Source organism: Prinia subflava, chromosome 2 (genome assembly GCF_021018805.1).
Source record: "Prinia subflava isolate CZ2003 ecotype Zambia chromosome 2, Cam_Psub_1.2, whole genome shotgun sequence".
In the NCBI taxonomy this organism is placed as follows: domain Eukaryota; kingdom Metazoa; phylum Chordata; class Aves; order Passeriformes; family Cisticolidae; genus Prinia; species Prinia subflava.
Window position 1 is genome coordinate 48,953,820 of NC_086248.1, and position 18,352 is coordinate 48,972,171.

At 48.1% G+C, this 18,352-nt stretch overlaps 1 protein-coding gene across 1 annotated transcript in view; it reads left to right on the top strand.

Annotated features, from left to right (window-relative positions):
* VGLL2 (vestigial like family member 2) overlaps window positions 1–13,793 on the top strand; it is a 52,574-nt gene extending 38,781 nt beyond the window's left edge. Inside the window, exons 2-5 of the mRNA XM_063389863.1 lie at window positions 510–1,663; window positions 3,857–4,148; window positions 5,876–6,388; window positions 7,454–13,793. Coding sequence (XP_063245933.1) covers window positions 1,583–1,663; window positions 3,857–4,148; window positions 5,876–6,388; window positions 7,454–7,494 — 927 coding nt within the window. The 5' untranslated portion in view covers window positions 510–1,582 and the 3' untranslated portion in view covers window positions 7,495–13,793. The remainder of the gene's footprint in view (window positions 1–509; window positions 1,664–3,856; window positions 4,149–5,875; window positions 6,389–7,453) is intronic.
* Window positions 13,794–18,352: the final 4,559 nt, after the last annotated feature.

Genomic DNA, 18,352 nt, shown 5'->3' on the forward strand with positions numbered 1-18,352 from the left:
CATTTCTTATTTTAAAGCCTAATACTCAGAGGTCATCCCCTCATTTTCTTGACCATCAACACAAAATTGTTTCTGATGGGGGAAGGAGCAACACTGAGGCAGAGCCCACAGCCACAGTATTTCAGGCTGTATTAAAAACAAATATATCCAAACTAGAAGAGGGAAAAGGAGGTTTATTAAAATATAAATGTTAAAACTTGCACCTGGTGCAGAACACATTGAAACATGCTCATTAGGCACTGAAATTTTGGTGAACGACAGGCATTGAAAACAATTTCTAGCACTTGGAATATAAAAATTGTATTGTGACGAAAACAAAATAGAGTCAATGTTAAGTTTTAAATATGAGGGTTTTCTGCTAAAATTAGTTTAAATATTTCCAGGTCATCAAAATTCAAAGTGTTCATTCTTTTCAGATTTTCCCCAATACTTTTGTAGCCAATCAGAATTAGAAAACTGAGTAATATTCTTTCTCTTGTATTTTCTATATTTTTTCTGCTTTATTACAGGTGCTTAAAACAAAACAAAATAGGTCTCTTCTCACCGTAATTGTTACTTGTACCACGAAGCTGAAGATTTCAAAGAGCTGATATTGAAATGAGAACTTACATCTCTATTAAAAAATAATTTGCCACCTATGCAACTCCTTTAAAATGAGCAGTGAAGATACATTCACCTATTTACAACTTTGCGTGTCGTACTCAGCAGAAAGCCAGGGAGTAAATCCAGTTTACCTTCATATAATTTGTTGTTTTGACGTGACTTTGCCCTCGGCGTTATTTTAGTTTCTATTAAATGCAAAAGCATTGCTGTTCCCGGGATTTGTAGTGATTCGAAAGTTTCTGGGGAGATTCCTCCTCGGGAGCAACTGGTTTTTCCTCCTTCGGTTTATCAGACTCCTCAGCTCCTGTGGCTTTGGTGGTGGCATTTTCCGGCGGGCACCGGACTAGGTGGGATTTGGATGGGGTCACCCAGATCCCTGCCTTTCCCGGAGCTCCACTTCCCCCGGGCCAGGAGCGGGGGCCGACGATGCGGGGGGCGGCAGGGGCATCCTCCCCGGGGGCAGTGGGGCAGCGCCCGGCACAGGAGACACGTGGAATGTCAGGAAATAAATGAAATAAAATAAAAAGCAGCCCAAGATGGGCTGACTAGCTGGGTAAGCCCCCATCTTCCTCCTACCCGCGGTTTCCCCCCGCACCCCTCCAGCGTCCCGCGTGGCCGGAGCTCTCCCAGCGCCTCCCGCCCCGCAGCTCCGGGCAGTCCCGGCTGCCGAACGGGGATCTCTGCTGCCCCCGCCTCCGCCACCCGCCCGGCCGGGGCTGAAAATCCCCCGGCGGCAGCGGAGCCCCTTCGGTCCCGCAGCATTTGCGGGAGAGAGCCACGCTATAGGAAGAGTAGAAGGCAGGGAAAGAAGGCAGGGAGGGGGTGTCAGCACAGCCCAGCGCGGCCTCATCCCCTCTCACTCCTCCCACCAGTGCGTGGTGCCTCTTAACCCCCGGGAACCTCCCTCGCCCGAAGCATTACTCCACTTTGCAGAACACGAGTTGATGAGGAAAAAAATACTCCTCTGCCGCGGCCAGCCATGAGCTGTTTGGATGTTATGTACCAAGTTTACGGTCCTCCCCAGCCCTACTTCGGAGCAGCCTACAGCCCCTACCACCAGGTACGTGTGGGGGACAGCGGTGAAGAGGCAGAAGGTGGGAGGGGTATCGTCTGGAGGATGGCCGTCTGGGGCCTCACCAAAGGGAAAAAGGGAAAAGGAGAAGGGGAGGGGAAAGGGGGGGCGGGAGGGGGGGAGATCTGGGAGCCTGCGATGGTGAGCGGAGCAGAACCGCATCCCACCTTGGCGCGGGGCTCGGCAGGGTACGTACCCCGGCGGCAAACGACGGGCTACGGGATGCCTTGGGAGAGAATGCGCGATTTTTACCCTCTGGAGGACTTTTGGGGGGGGTGTTTGCTTGCTTGTTTGTTTTTAAGTGTTTGCTTGTTTGTTGTCTTTACCGGGACGGGCTACTTCCGAGCGCGGCGGGTCGGGGTAGAGATGTCCACGGCGTGTGGGGACAGCCGGGAGCTGCGAGGCCGGGCTTCCCGGGGCATCGCTCACTCCTGCCCGCCGGCATCCCGGCCGCTACCACAGAAGCCGCTTGGTGCAGAGATTTTACAGCCGCCTCGGAGGGGTGCTCCGGAGTTGTGCTCTGGAAGTGGGGGAAGCGAGAGAGACGGGAGATTGCGGAGTTTCCCCGGTTTGGCGATAGCGGAAGAAACCGCGGCGGCGAAGGGGAGCAAGGGGTACAGGATGCTCCCCTCTCCCGGGGCGCTCTCGGCTGCGGCAGGACCCCTGGACGGCCCCCAGTCCCCCCGGCTGCCGGCGGCTGTCGTCGCCTGCGAGACCCGCGGGTGCTTCTCGAGCTGGAGCCGCCTCCCTGCTTGTAGTTCCTCCCGGCCGTCGCGGGTATCAGCTAATCCCGAGGTTTCAGGAAAAGGATGGCTCCGGCCGCGGGGATGTTTCGGGCACGCACGGCCCGTGGTGCGCGGGGATCTGCTGGCGCCGGACGCGCACGGTCCCGCGTGGGTCAGGCTCGGCTCCCGGGGCTGCACCTGCTGCACACCGCTTTGAGTTTGAACCCCTCTGAGTTCCCAGTTTTTCCCTCGCCCTTCCCTCTTCCAGGAATTAATTCCTTCCTGCCCTAGCATAACGAAAAAGGGGATGGACGAAGAGAGCAGCGCCCCGGGCCCGAGGCGGGTGCAGCCCCCGCCGTGCAGCGCCGGGCCGGGGCAGCGGCGTGGCGGTCCCTGGGCCGCCTCCAGAGCCCGGCAGCGGGGCCCAGGACCCGTCAGAAATAGCAGATGATGTCTTCCCGCACCTTGCCTTCCCTCCCACCACCCCCTCAGCCCCCGGCTTATGACATTATTAAGCGGGATGATCATTACCTCAATGGCCGAGCAGGGAGCCAAGCGGAAAGGCGGTCGTCGCGACGAGTGACATTATCAAATATATCGCGTGTCTTGGCCCAAGACTCAGCCCCGTCCCCTCGCTTCTTCCCGCGCCGGCCGCCCCAAGGCTCTGCCCGCAGCGGCCAAGCTCGGGCTCCGCGTCCCAGCCCTTATTGCTGAGAAACTCAGCAGCTGCAGACACGCTCACACGCGTAAAAACGGGAAACATCCGGCAAACTTCACAACGCCCGCTGTTTTCCCACTCGACGGAGCCCAGTAAAAGGAGATTAATTTTGTAGTAAATACCTGGAGCCTCCTGGTGTCCAGGGAAATGCTGAGTTTTGCCCTGAAATGTGTTTGAGACACTCAGTCCTTTCCCCCCCGTTTCCTTCTACCTCGCAGCTGCGGGTTACGGGACACTCTTTGCCCCAGACAGGTTTTCGGAGCCGGGGACTGAGCGGCTCTCTCGCTCTCCCAGCTGCCGGCGCTGCTCCGTGGGTGCTCGGCCGTCTCCCACCCGTGCCCCCGCATTGCAGCCCCTTGGCGGCCGCCGTCCGCTCCTGAGCCAGCTGCAAAAAACCTTTTTTTTTGCGGGGCTTGGTGCGGGGGACCCGGCGGTGACCCCTGTCCGGTCGCGCCTTCCGCACCCGCCGGCTGTCTTGCTCCATCCACCCACACCTGTGGGCTTCGGTCCCCCAGCCCTCCTTGCGGTCCCTTCGCTGACCCCGAACTACAGAGAGCGAGATGCGGGTGTGGGATTGTGGTGCGTACTGAGGGAACGGCGGGCAGCCCAGGACCAGGCTTGGGCATCCTCAGAAAGACCGCGGGCGGGGGCTCGGCGCTGCACGCCGGAGAGCACAGGGCGGGCCAGCGCACCTTGGAGTGCTGCTTGACCGGCTCCGTTTTCTTTCCTTCCCTGCAGAAACTCGCCTTTTACTCCAAAATGCAGGAAGCCCCGGAGAGCGGCAGCAGCGCCAGCGCCGGCAGCTCCTTCTCCAGCCACCCCGCGGCCAGCATCAAAGAGGAGGATTGCAGCCCCGAGAAGGAGCGACCCCCCGAGGCCGAGTACATCAGCTCCCGCTGTGTCCTCTTCACCTACTTCCAGGGAGACATCAGCGCCGTGGTGGATGAGCACTTCAGCCGGGCGCTCAGCCAGCCCAGCAGCTTCTCCCTGGGCAGCGCGAAGGCGGCGCGGAGCGCGGGCTCCTGGCGGGGTGAGCGCCCGGCGAGGAGCGGGGAGCGCGGGGGATTGCGGGGGGCGGCGGACCCCCCTCTGCGCCGGCACCTCGTCCCCGCCTCGGCTTCTCGTCCCGGTTCTCTCCCACCTCCCACCAGCTGCTGGTGCTCGGCCGGCATCCCCTGGGATCCCAGGCTGGAGCTGCCAGCTGCTTGGCCCTTTTAGGGTAAAAGAGGAAAGAATAAAGCCCTTCAGATTATGAAGGGGTGGGGCATGGCCCAGGGGCAAAACAGCCTGAGAGGCAGTCTGGGGAAAAAACCTGTCTTTTCACTGCAAGTGATTTACCTGGAGGGGGCTACCACCCAACTAGCCGCAGAGTGACTCCCAAATTGTGACTGTGACCAGTGTATTCCCCGTTGACACCAGCTTTCAGTTTAGAGTGGTCACGGGGATTGGAGCAAAGCACAAAGCAAATGTAGGAACCATCATGGGCTTCCCACCTCTAAAAAAAATATTTGTGTGTGTCCCTCTATCTTGCCCTGCATGTATCATCACCCTGATTGCTGCTGAAGCACTGACAAGGACTCTTAAGCTTATCAAAACAAGGGCTTGCAGACATGCCCATGGCCATGTGCTGGCAAGGCCAGGGCTGTGGCTTATGCACAGCTCTCCATATCCATGCCCAATTCACACTGGACAGGCCCAAGAGGGTAGTCAGGGCAGAGGGAAATAACCTTCCCCACACTCCATCTGCCAGAGAGCTAGGGCTGGCACTTGCTTGTGGGCAGTCTTAGTAACCCTCCCTCACAGGGCCACCTGCTCGGCCAGGGCTGGTTTCCCAGACCCTGCACGGATTGCTGTCTGTAGTGTCTAAGAATATTTCATGGGTGAGAGATATTCAGCGCTGGAATTGATGGCAGTAGAGGAGGGTTTTTTGCTCATCATGAACTGCTCCCCCTTCTCCCAAGCAATGCCAAGGCTCAGAGCAGACATACTTCCCTGGCACAGAAGTAATAGGAACGTGGTTTTACTTTTTTCAGGAACAGTGTGCATTCCCAATTAATCATGCATAACACCTATTTGTGCTCTTAATAATCACCAGTCCATCTTGCACGTTGATAACTGGGCTAGGAAAATGTAGGGTCCTTTTCTTTTGCCCTGCCAGTCTCCAAAGTCCTGCTCAGGGCTTCCCAAACATGTGGACAATATACCTAAGAAACAGACCACTGTAATAGATGAAGAATTGCCCTCAGATATTTGAGTAATTCAAACTTGCCTTTAGTCACATCTCTCACTGTTCCTGCCCCCTTTGCAACTGCACTGAGGCAGCAACCACTTTCCAGGAAGCGTTGGGTATAAATGCTTAGACGAGGAAACTATTACAAAAACAAACAAGAAAAACCCAGTCCTGAAAATTTAAATGTTGTATAGTAGGTCTCGCTCAATTTCCACTCCTGAAGAGATGTTTCTCTCCCTTTAGGTAACAACCTTTTGCCCATCTACATGTTAAGAGGGAGCTGGAGGACATAGTTGCAGTTTCATGGATAAGCCATAGGCTAGTTCTGTTGGATGTTTAGTTGGAGAGGAATCTGTACTTGGAGTCTGAACTTTGGAGCAAGTTCATACGTTTGCCAGTTTTTCACGGAATGAAGGGAATGAAAGGAGTGATTTTGGTGGATCAGGGAGGGCCAGAGCCCTAGGGAAAGGATATCAAGACTTGTGGCGTGTGCTCATTTCTGACTTTCTTTCCCACTTCTTTCGCAGATGGCTCCTACCCAATGAGCCAGCGCATCTTCCCGCCGTCCTTCTGGAACAGCACGTACCAGCCCTCCTCGGTCCCGGCCAGCCTGAGCAGCCCCCTGGCAGCCGCCGCCCACAGCGAGCTGCCCTTCGCCGCCGCCGCCGACCCCTACGCGCCCACCTCTCTGCACGGCCACCTGCACCAGGGCGGCCCCGAGCCCTGGCACCACGCGCACCACCACCACCACCACCACCACCACCCCTACATCGGGACACAGAGCACCGCCTACCCCCGCCCCGCTGCCATGCACGAGGTCTACGGGCCCCACTTCGACCCCCGCTACGGCTCGCTCCTGGTGCCCACCGCCTCCGTGCGCCCCCACCGCCTCACGCCCGCCTCCGTGTCCACGCCGGTCAGCCCCCCCTGTGAACTGGGCAAGAGCGAAGCGGGTGCTGCCGCGGCCTGGACGACACCGGGCCCCTTCCCCAACGCAACAGGAGACATGGCACAGGGCATTAGCCTCAACGTGGACACAGGTAATGGTGAGCTGCCCTCGGTCCCTCCAGGTCCCCTGGCCCCGCTGCACCCCTGCTCCCTGATTCCACACTGCCCATTGCAGTAGGGAAGGACTCATGGGGGGTGGCTGAGATTCTGCTGTGAGGGAATGACGTGAGGGTGGAAGCCCCATGTGTGACACATGAGCTCTGCCCTGGATGCTCTTCTTGGGGGTCTCAGGCCAGACAAGTGAGTGAGGGAAAGGAGGGGTAGGACAGGCCAACAGATCACATCTCCACAAAATTACTGGAATTTCTAATGCCCTCAAACATCCCCTGAGGCTAGAGGTTGCTTTGAGGTACTGGCGCTGTTCTTGCTCCTACATTGAGCAGCAAGAGCTGTGAGCAGAATGGAGCCACCCAAAGGTCAGTGCTTGGCCCCATCCATGTGCTGGCTGGAAGGGTCATTTCTAGACACCATGCAGGTTAATGAACTAGCTCCACTCCTTATTTACCTTTTCCTTCCAGTTTCTGAGATGAAAGCACAGTTTCATTTACTGAACAAAAAAGGCAGTGGTCTTCCCCTGGTAGAGCCTGTTGGGATGTCTGGAACCAAGGCTGTGGCTGTAGTGCTGACAAAAATGGGTACACAGGCACAGTCAGCAGTGACTGAGTCAGTAGTTATGAAGGGAAGGAAAGTCTGCTCCATGCTGGTTTTGTTATTGCAGTCACTAATGGCTCCTTATGGAGTCCTCACTTTAAGCAGGAGGGACGTGTGCCTTTCTCCAGTCTGACTTGGGCTCTTCTTGTTTCACAGCCTTCTGGGGCTCTGGAGAGCCCATGCTTCAGACTCAACTGGCAAGAAATGCAATTTGTTTTCCTTTGTTCTTAAATGCCTGTACCTATTTTTCTTCTTCCTTTTTTTTTGTTTCTCTCCATTCTCAGGTTTGCAACCTCAGGATAAAAGCAAGGATCTGTACTGGTTTTAGAGCTGTCCTTCACTCTTCTTCCCCTGGCTCTCCCCTGTAGCTCTCTACCCGTTAGACGTGGTGGCATTCAGAGCTGAAATCGGGTCAGTTTGTAACAGCTTCTGATCTTGGTTTGCAGCTCGCCGTTACTCCTTCTGTGGTGGATCCCTTCTGAGCTGATGTGCTGACTCAAAGACTCTCAGAGCCCCCCTTGCCCTTTTCCAAGCCCACCGTGGCCCTGCTGCTCGGGGAAAGACAACGGGATTTAAAAGGACGTGGCATTGCAAGGGTGACACTTTAGACGTATTTTGGAAAGAAAAGTCCTTCTGTTGCAAGACGAGAGCCAAAGACATTGAACTCCTATTTAAGCAGACCCCATACCCAGACCTGCAGCCAGACTACTCTGAAAGAGTCAAATCTCATCTTGGATGGTGATGCAAAACCAGTGGACTTCATACATGCAACAGAGGAAACTGTGGGGGTTTTATAAGTGGTGTGAATATTTTTTTAATGGCAGTGAAAGTTATTGAATGCAACCATGGGAAAGCTACTAAGAGTTTTGAACTGGATTTTTATTTTGCATTATAGAAAAGCAAAAGGAGAAGAAATTTGGACTCATAAACATTTTTGGACTATCAAGGAACTGGTCAGATTTTTCAGCTTTGTGGTTGTGAGTGGCAAGTGTCTGACTGAGGCCACCTGCCCTGGACTTACAGATATGCAGCTGTTCCCTCACAACTGCTTAAATCCCAGAAAGACGAAAACCAAGGTGGCACTTCTCAGAGTTTGGCACATTTGCATTGGCTGTGTAACAGTTGTTTGGTTGGGGGTGGGGTTGGTTGTTTGGTTTTGGTTGGTTTTTTGGGTTTGTTTTTTTCTTTTTTTTTGTCTTTTTTTTTTTTTTTTTTCCTTTTTACAATAAACATTTTCTGGTGAAAGTTAAACCTTCTTAAAGCAGGGGGAGAAAGGAATGCAATGAAGAATGGCTCACCTCCAACCCAACAGCCTTTAAAGGGAAAACCAGAACATAAAGCACATGATGGACATTAGTTCTGAGTTGCTCTAACACTTCCCTTTGTCTACTTGTTGCTGTCATTTTGCCACTTTAGTAGTTGTTTTGTTTGGGGTTTTATGAAAGGGGGAATTAGATACTTAACAGTAGCAAAGCAAAGTATTAAAGGTATCTCCTTCTTTCACCCTGTGTACTTTAATGAAGAATTAAAGCTAAATGAGAGAAATGAAGCAAACTGGAAACTTCAGGATGAAGCAGAAAGTATATCTCTCACGTGGATGAAGTGAGTTATTTTATTATTTTGCATGAAAGAGGAATAGAAATCTTAGCAGCTGAAAATGTTTTCTTGTTGAGTAAAATATACAGAGATAAATACAAAAGAGAAGAAAATACGAGACCATTGCAGTGCTACATTTTAGAGTATGATGTGTTTATAAGATTGGTTAAAGTGAGGGAACTGCTCCATATTTCTTCTTCTAGAAGAGGGGACTGTAGCTTATAGAATTGCTATTGCAGTGGTAAATTAAAAATGTTACTACCAGCTGGTGAATAATTAATGAAATAGGGCAGAAATGGCATTTAGCCCATACTTAAAAGCTGATTTTTTTAATAGACAAAACATTGATCCCAATATTACTGTGTTTTGGGGTTTTTCTGTTTGTCTTTTTTTTTTTCTTTTCTTAATGAAATATCTTTGAAGCTGACAAATTTTAAAGCATACAGTAGGAAATTCCTATTACCCCCTGACACTGGGAGAAGCAGTAGAAAATTAATTTTTGTGCTGTAATGAGAGTTTTTACCTTCCAGACTCTCACATAATTGGGCATAGTGTTTGCTGTGTGTCAGAAGTCGAGTTATGAATAACCCAAAATTGCTTCTCCTAGGTTTGTGATAGATCAGTTTCTGGGAAAGACTAGGAATCCTAACAGAAAGAGTTTGACAAAGCAGTGTGAGTACATCCTGTGAGAAGCTGACCAGGAGCACCCCTGGCCAGAGCTTAGCAAACGGCAGGGGGGACTCGCCGCGATTCCTTCAGCCAGACAAACCGATGGGCATTTTTCCCTCAGCCTCCAAATAGCCAGAGCCCAGACAAGCTGCAAAGGGCAAGGGAATGACCTCAGAATCTACATTATTTGTTAAACCAAAAACATTCTGAGGTGTTTCTCAAGGAAGAAGGCACCAGTTTTTTGTAGGAGAAAAATAACTAAAAACGGTGTTTAACTGCAGAAGCCTAAAGTTAGCAGGGTCATTTTGAGAGCATTTTTCTAAGGGCCTTTTCAAGCTTCTTTTAAAGGTTTGGTGGGGGGTTTTTTGATTTTTTTTTTTTTTTGTGTTTTTTTTTGTTTTGTTTTGGTTTTTTTTAAAGATAAATCTGAATCTATGATTTATTGTGCTTCACCACAATTATTTCTTTTTTCTTTCTTTTTTTCTCCCCTCTTCTCTGCAATTCTTAACAAGGAGGGTTGAGTGACACAGTCCAAATACATTTGGAAATACTCATGTAAGCATAAAAGAGTAATTTACTACATTGGCATTTACAATTCATTTGGACTGTGAATGTATTCAAGCATGAGAATTTATGCAATGAATCCATGAATATAGGTTTTGGCACTTGTTCTGAGGGTACATTTTTTGCTGTTTTATCATGAAAGTATCTAAACGCAAAAAGCCAAGACAGTGGCTCAAGGTGCTAGAAGTACAAAAAACTTTTTAAAAATGCTCCTACTCTGAGTAGACTGCAGCCTGAAAGCACACATGCCCTGTTTTGGCTAATCCTTGCAATTTTGCTCACTCTGTGTTATTCTGACTCCTGAGAGACCACTCACAGCACCAACCTTTAAGGCTTGGGCATTAGTTTTTGCAGGACTGGGGCCACAGTTCCTAATGCAGTAACAGTGCACATGACCTCCATGCCATTTCTCCAGTCTGTTTTATTCCTCTTTGCATCATAGGTTATTACTCCGTTAGTCATGAAAGCTTGCAGAAAATCTGGAATTACAAAAGAAACCCTTCTTAGATGTTACATAAATATTACCTGTCACATGCTTGTCACGCACTGAAAGAGACGTGAGTTCCCATCTCTGCAGCCTGAAGAGCAAATCCTCCTGCTGTCCCTTTCCGAATGTCATGCACCACGCTGTGCTCCCTAGCTACCCACCTGATAAACAGACTATCCAGTCTGGGACAGACAAACAGACACAAACAGCTTCAAACCCATTGGCGCAGAGTCCAGCAAAGGAAGCAGAGGGACAGCATCTGCTGCAGAGCGTGACAGTCCTGGACGTAGCAGGGTATCTGCTGCTGCTGCTGCCCAATGGCAAATGTCCCCTCCACAAGGAGTTTCCAAAATGAGCTCTGGATGTATTCACCACAGATATTTATTTCCCTTTCTGAAAATAGCTGAAAATTAGCAAAGCATGAAGGAATAATGTTTTAATGATCCCTGAGGTTGAAAGTGAACTGTCAAGGGAAGGATGGAGGTAGGGATAGGTCATAGTACTTGTGGGTGCAATCTCCACTTTAATGAGATTTTTGCTTTGGTACGGCTCCAGTTGCAAGAATTAAGCATAAAACTCTTAAATGCATTTATGTGCCCCTACATTTCAGTCTAATGTTGGAGAGCTTTAGGGCAGTGTTGCTTACTTCTTATCTCCTTTCCCAGTGTGTTTGCCATAGGAGCCCCCAGCAGAGGAGGAAGAAGGGAGGGGACAGAGGGTGAATAATCCCTTTTGCGTCCCCCAGACTGTGCTGCCACCTCTGGGGAAATGTATCTGCCCTGTCTCCTCCTTGGGTCAGGAGCTGCCGACCCTTCTCGCCTTCCCTTTGATGTCATATTTAGGTTCACAAGACAAGCTCTAGCTAGGGCTTAAATGTTGGGCCCTTCTTGGAAGGGAGGAATATGCTGCTGGTGGCTTTGGATGCAGCACCGTTCTCTGAATGACAGTTGCTGTGCATCTTTTTCTGGGCAAGTGTTGTAATTAACATGCCCTTTTGATTACAGAAGGATGAGCCAGCTCCTGTGGAGGATTGTAGTGTCCTGGCTGTCTTCCCGGGCCTGCCACCCAGAGGAGCAGTTGCAGCAGGGAAAGGAGAGAGTCGTATGGTTATTTTCAGTAGTGAAACACTAATTTTGTATGCTAGGCAGTTTTGATAGGGAAATGCAAGTAGGAGATCATTAAAAAAAAAAAAAAAAGAGGAAAAGGAAGACAAAAAAGAAAAAGGAAAAAGAAAAACAAAAAGAGAAAAAAGATTTTTTCAGTCAGTTCCCAAGCTTTGGGACTACAGCCTAGGGAAACATACTGTTAATTTAGTTCCCAGTATGGTAACACTATTATCTAATCTGATTGTAGCGACAAGTGACTCAGCCAGGGCTCTTCATGTCCATTTTTAATCACAGAGGAGGAGCTACTTTTGAAGTGCACCTTCTACAGCCTCCTTAGCCAGGTATGACTAGGGAATAATGTGCATCAAAGCTGTAAGTGCAAACTGCAGCAGAGAGGCCTTGGGGTGCTATGTTCCCATCCTCCTGCCCCTGCCCTCTCTGCATCAGGTCCCACAAGAGATAGGGAAGGTGCTGGAAGTGCCTGATCAGGGGTGCAGGAGTGCAGGGATGCAGAGAACACAAATGCAGATGTGCAGGGGTGCAGGTGTGCAGGGGTGCAGATGTGCAAGGGTTCAGGGGTGTTGGGCTGCAGGGTGCAGATGTGCACCTTCCTGGGCCCTAGTCTCATGCTTCCATTTGCCATGCTGGGCTGCAGCCCACAAAAGCACAGGCTGGCCAATGATGGGAGCAATTCTTTAGATATGTGCCAATTGCTTATTCATTCATGGTAAAGGCAGGATAAACACCTGGCAGGAGTGCTGTCCCATTAGGAGATGTAATACCACGTTGGATATTACTGAGGGTACTCCATCTGCCTGTGGCATGGCACATTTTCTTCTGCCCTACCTGGCCCAGGTACAGCTGCAAGGTGTACCTCCTCACTCATCATATCCACCCCAACTTCTCCACTTCTCCTCTCCTTGACTTCTGTCCTCAGCCCTGACCCTGCGTCTCATCCCCTCTCTGTTCACCTGCCTCACTCAGGTTCTTCCCTCCTGCACTTAGTACTCTGGCCCCACACCACAGCAGCAAGGAGCAAAGAAACAGTGTTAGGAGGGACACAAACTTTCCTGCTGGTGTTGTTTGCATGGAGTCTGTATTTACGTGATAAACAGAGTTGACAAACATGGGCCTTTTCAGGAAGAACCAGTGCATTGGTCTCAATCCTGCACCGAACCAAGCCCTAACCCCTGATTCTGATCCAGTGGAACAGCTCCTTTTTTCCAGAACCTGGATCCTAAAGAACTGTGACAGCCCCAGTTGCACACAGACACAAATGATTATTCTCTCTTGACAGACCTACACAGCTCCCTCCTTGTATTTAACTGCAGTCCAAGTGAGCTGGATCAGGAAAGAGACACTTGATAGCTGCTGTTTCCGTGGTTGAAATATTTGTGAAGTTAGCGCATAATCTGAAAGCAGAAGCTAATAAATTATAGGGTGCTAATTGGGGCCGGAGTGGAGCTGTCAATCATATTATCCTAAACACACAGAGACCCTCATAACCTAAAAAGGCAAGAAAGCCTCCAGGAACAGCTCCCAGTTGTCACTAGCCATGACCTCCACTTCAGTGAGCGCACAGAGAGTCAAGGCAGAGAGTTTATTCTGCTAAGAAAATGCAAATCCTATATTTAAGACAGCACTTTTATTTGATTTTGTTTACATTCTTTGGGAGTGTATTTCCAAGAGAATGTTATTGTTTTCCTTTGCCACTTAACTTGACACTTCTGCAATTAAAAAAGTGTAGATCAGATAAGAATTTGCAATTTTTATATTTGCATAGTCCTTAGAGTAACAGTCATAAGACTTTACTGACAGTCCAACTTCCTTGCACATAGGCTTGTTTTTTAAAAATCATCCTATAACTCATATATCTTTTATTGCTTCCCATGCCCCAGAAACACATATTCCACTTAAGACCTGCAGGACTCCGTGATCTGAGCCAAAACACAACTGTGCAAACATGGTAACTATAGGGCATTTGCAACTATAGTCACTTTGTCACTATTTTTCTTATATTGCTTCCATCAAGATAAGGTATTTTACTCTTAATATAAAACTGAATTAAAGAATTCTAAAGAGATTTTTAGTGACATTTTTCCACAGAAATTTTTTTCTGTTTGGAGATAGGTAGGCATTCCAGAAAACATTCCCTGAAGAAAAGATCTGAATGGATCAGATCACCTTGAGGGCCATCACACAGTATACGCAGGAAAATCAGGGGAACAGGCTCAGGCAGCATGGGTTTACAAAAGGCAAATCTTGCTTGACTAACCCCTGATCTCCTTCTATGGCAAGATGTCCCACTTAGCAGATGAGGAAAAGGCTGTGGACGTTGTCTATCTGGACTTTAGTAGAGCCTTTGATGCCATTTCCCAAAGCATTACTCTGGAGAATCTGGCTGCTCATGGCTTGCCTGGGGTTTTACCCAGCTCACTGGGTAAAAAGCTGAGTGGATGGGCATGCCCAGAGAGCAGTGAGTGGTCAATGGGGTTACATCCAGTGGGCAGCAGTCACCAGTGCTGTCCCCCAAGGCTCAGGATTGGGTCCAGTCCTGTTTGATATCTGTGTCAGTGATATGGATGAGGGAATTGAGTGTTGCCTCAGTCACTTTGCAGACAACAGCAAGTTGAGTGGGCATGTTGGTCTGCTGGAGGGCAGGACAGCACTGTGGAGGGATCTGGACAGACCAAAACCATGGGCCAATGCCAAGTGACAGATCCTGCTCTTGGGTCACAACAACCCCAGGCAGTGCTACAGCTTGGGGGAAGAGTGGCTGGAAAACTGCCCAGAGGAGAAGGACATGGGGGTGCTGGTTGACATCCAGCTGAACATGATCCAGCTGTTCCCTGGTGGCCAAGAAGGCAAATGGCATCCTGGCTTGTGTCAGAAACTGTGTGGAGAGCAGCACCAGAGAAGGAATTGTCCCTCTGTACTCAGCACTGGTGAAGCCACGCCTGGAATACTGCATCCAGTTCTGGGCCCCTCGTGACAAGAAGGACATTGATGTGCTGGAGCATGACTAAAGAAGGGCAACAGAGCTGGTAAAGGGTCTGGAGCACAAGTCTTATGACGAGCAGCTGAGGGAGTCGGGATTGCTTAGACTGGAGAAAAGGAGACTCAGAGAAGACTTTATCTCTCTCTACAAAGGCCTGAAAGGAAGCTGTAGTGAGATGCCAGGCAACAAGAGGCAGGACAAGGGGACATAATTTCAAGCTGTGCCAGGGGAGATTCATGTTTGTTATTAGGAAGAATTTCTCATGGAAAGGGTTGTCAGGTACTGGAATGGATTGCTGAGATGGCAGAGTCACTGTCCCTGGAAGTGTCCAAGAAATGGCCGGACATGGTAATTAGTGCTATGGTTTAGTTGACAAAGTGGCCATTGGTCAAAAGTTGAACTCCATGATCTTGGAGGTCATTTCCAACCTTGATTCTGTGAATCCGTAAAGGGCATCAGAATTGGTGAAGGGTCTTGAGCACAAATTTTATGGGAGCTGCTGCGGGAGCTGGCTTTGTTTAGCCTGGAGGAAAAGAGGCTCAAGAGTAACTTTATCACTCTCTGTGACTACCTGAAAGGAGGTTGTAAGAAGATAGGGGTCTGTTTCTTCTCCTATGTAACAAGTGACAGAATGAGAGGAAACAGCCTCAAGCTGCACTGAGGGAGGTTTATACTGGGTTTTATGGGACATTTCTTCTCAAAAAAAAAGCTGTCATGCATTGGAACAGGCTGCCCAGGGTAGTGCTGGAGTCGCCATCCCTGGAAGTATTTAAAAAAGATACGTAGATGTGGTCCTCAGGGACATGGTTTACTGGTGCACTTGGAAGTGCTGGGGTGATGGTTGAACTCAATGATCTTAAAAGTCCTTTCCAACCTAAATGATTCTGCTGTATTCCAGACAGAAAATCCAGCTATGTCAACAGAATTACAAAAGGAATTAATATCCAAACAGGGGGTGATTATTTTACAACACTGTTCTTATAGTAAAAGATAGAAGGCAGTGATGAACATTCTCCAAATGGAAGATGTCACACAAAGAAGTTAACACATCATAAAAAAGGTTATTTATACAGCAGTATCAGTTATGTCAGTAGCAATAACAAAAATATTTTGGCATCTTCACTTGGCTTTGATACCCTGGGTTTATGGCTATTTTTTAGAGTTAAAACATAATATCAGTTAGAGTTGCTAAGTGTCATTATAAACAGAGGTATGATTGTTTGAAAAATCCAGCTGGTATACAAACTTCTGCAAATGGAAGTAGATGTGCAAAAAATATTTCAAGAATTTATCAAATGAAAGTGAGTTAGAATTTTTTGTCCATTAACAGACCTGTCCAGGGCTTGTTAACTGATGTTATTTTCTACAACATCCTTTTTCAGGTCCAGCTGAACTAATATCAGCATTGTATAAAAAGGGGTAAATTTGATTCCAGAGCAAAGCTTGACTTCACAGTTACCATAAAAATGCATAGTCCTAAACCCAAACTACAGAAGATCAATTTTACCTGGTTATGCTCAGTAAAACCACACCTGAGGACTCAAATCATAACAGACAGCATGCCACAGATGTCAAAGAAAATTTTTCAAAAGGAGGAAATAACCTAGAGACATTAGTCTCTTCTAACAGATGGCAAAACTTTCTTTCCTGAAATCCATCATGGAAGGCAAGGGTGCAGTGACTCTGCTGTCAAGATCTTTGTGCCCTTCTATACAAGTGCTGAGAGGAGCAAATTTTGAGGGACATTGTGATCTAGAGGGTGTTACTAGGCTCTGTTATCTAGGGTACCAGGAAAGCTGAGGAACAACCTTAAGTCTCAGTGCTGGATCCTGGCTTAAGGTTCTCAGATAACTTAGGCTGAGATGAACTTTGTCCTTGCCTTTCTTGTCCTCACCACTTATCAGGTTCTGGAGGTAATAAAGACTAAGAGATAAAGCTTTTATTAGCAGTGTAACTATATAATCTTCTGCTTTTCTGGTGGTCATTTTTAAGTTTTCCAAATCTTGTGATGATGCCATTGAATGAAGACAGTAAAGTCTCCCAGAGAAGATGAAACCTGAATGTTAAGTACAAAAAAGGCAAAAACATCGTCTTGACACCCCAAGTATTTCTGTCCAACATGATAAAACCAAAGATGTCTTTTGCCTTTCATATCCCAACAAATCATCCTTTCAAGCTGTATAAATTTTTCCTTCAGAGCTCTTGACAGTCACACTCCCACAGCTTATGTCACTAGGCACTGCCTCTATGGCACATGGGGATCAGAGAATGATCCTACTAGAGCCTGGCAGATCTCTCACTACATACACATTTCCATAATTTTATCTTTGATCTAGTTAGAACTCAATATTCTTGTCATAAAAGATTGCTTTTTCTTTCATAGTAACCTGATCATGGATCCCAAATAAAAAGTATGAGGTACACAGGGTTTGGATAGCTCTGGTCATTGGTATGTGACAGATCAAAAGCTCTTGCAAATAACCCTGAAGAACAGAAATGCACTGATGGCTGGTGCTACCACCTGATGTAGACCTGAAGATAGAAGGCTTAGATCTGATGGCACTGAAAACGCTGCCTTAGTAAATCACTAACCTCTACCATGGCCCTTCACAATTACAAAATAATTTAAAAATGTTAATTAATCACCACAGCATTTGTGTTGGGTTGTAGGAAATTCTAATCATAGGCAGAAGTAGAATTTTTTTCACCTATTCATATGAATATCAAGTCTATAATTGAAGGACTAGACAAACCAGCTACAGACACACGATATATCCATGTCTATGCAAGCACAGCTCAGAGTTCAGCCATGGCCATCTGGGAGTCCAGCATTCATGGGCTGTGTGTGTGGCATCATGTGTGCAGTGTGCTCACCACTGTTGCTCAGTGTTTGTGCTCAAGGAACACTGAAGAGCCTGAGACAGGAGATGGCTATGGCCCAGAGACTCACCTGGAGCAGCTCCTGATCAGGGTCTGAAGGCAGATGTCTCTCCTCCCCAGAAGCTTAGAGACTGAACTGGGTTGGCATTTATTCACAGCAGCTCATCTTGTGTTGGATTTTAGATTTGCAACCAAAACAATACTGACAGCACAGTAATAGTTTAGATCTTGCTGAAAAGTGCCTGCACAGAATCAAAGCCTTCTCTGCTTCTCACTCTGTGCCCCCTCCCCAGTGAATAGACTGAGGGTGCACAAGACATTGGGAGGGAACACAAACAGGCAGATGACTCATATTAACCAAAGACATATTCCATGCCATGTAACATCCTGCTCAGCAACAAAATGGAGAAGAGAAGACTTAGAGAGATTTGTACTCTTTTTTTTCAGGAACTGGCTGGGCATAGGTCTACCTGTCTCAGGTAGAGAAATTTAAGCTAAACACTTGAAGACCATTTTTATACTGCTGTACATCATCTTAGCTTAATATATCTAACCTGATTTACAGCAGCTGAAAATTTGGCCCACATGCCTTATACTACCCTTATTCACATATAATCTTTCTGACAAACATCTATTTCCTTTAAATGACATTATCACCCATAAATCCATCTATACTTACTTAAAATCTCTAGCCATGGAAATCAAGACATTTGAACTCAAATGTTTTCTTTCCCTTGATCTGTGATAGGAGGAGGTAAAAACAGAGGCAAACACAGGCCAGGTAGTACTCATTTCCCTGCCCAAGAGAGAATGTGCTTAGGAGGTCTTTAATTCTCATCACCTCTTATATGTGTGTCATCTCTACTCTGTTGAAAAGTATCGTGAAAACTGCCACCAGACCTGCCTGCTGGCAGGCAAGAGGTGACCTCCTGATAGTGAATGAATGTTGCTGAGGAAAACGTGACTCATCAAGAAGAGTTTGAATGAAAAGAGGAAGCAAGAGTTCAATAAGACAGGGAAGGTGAAATCATGAAAATGTGTGAGG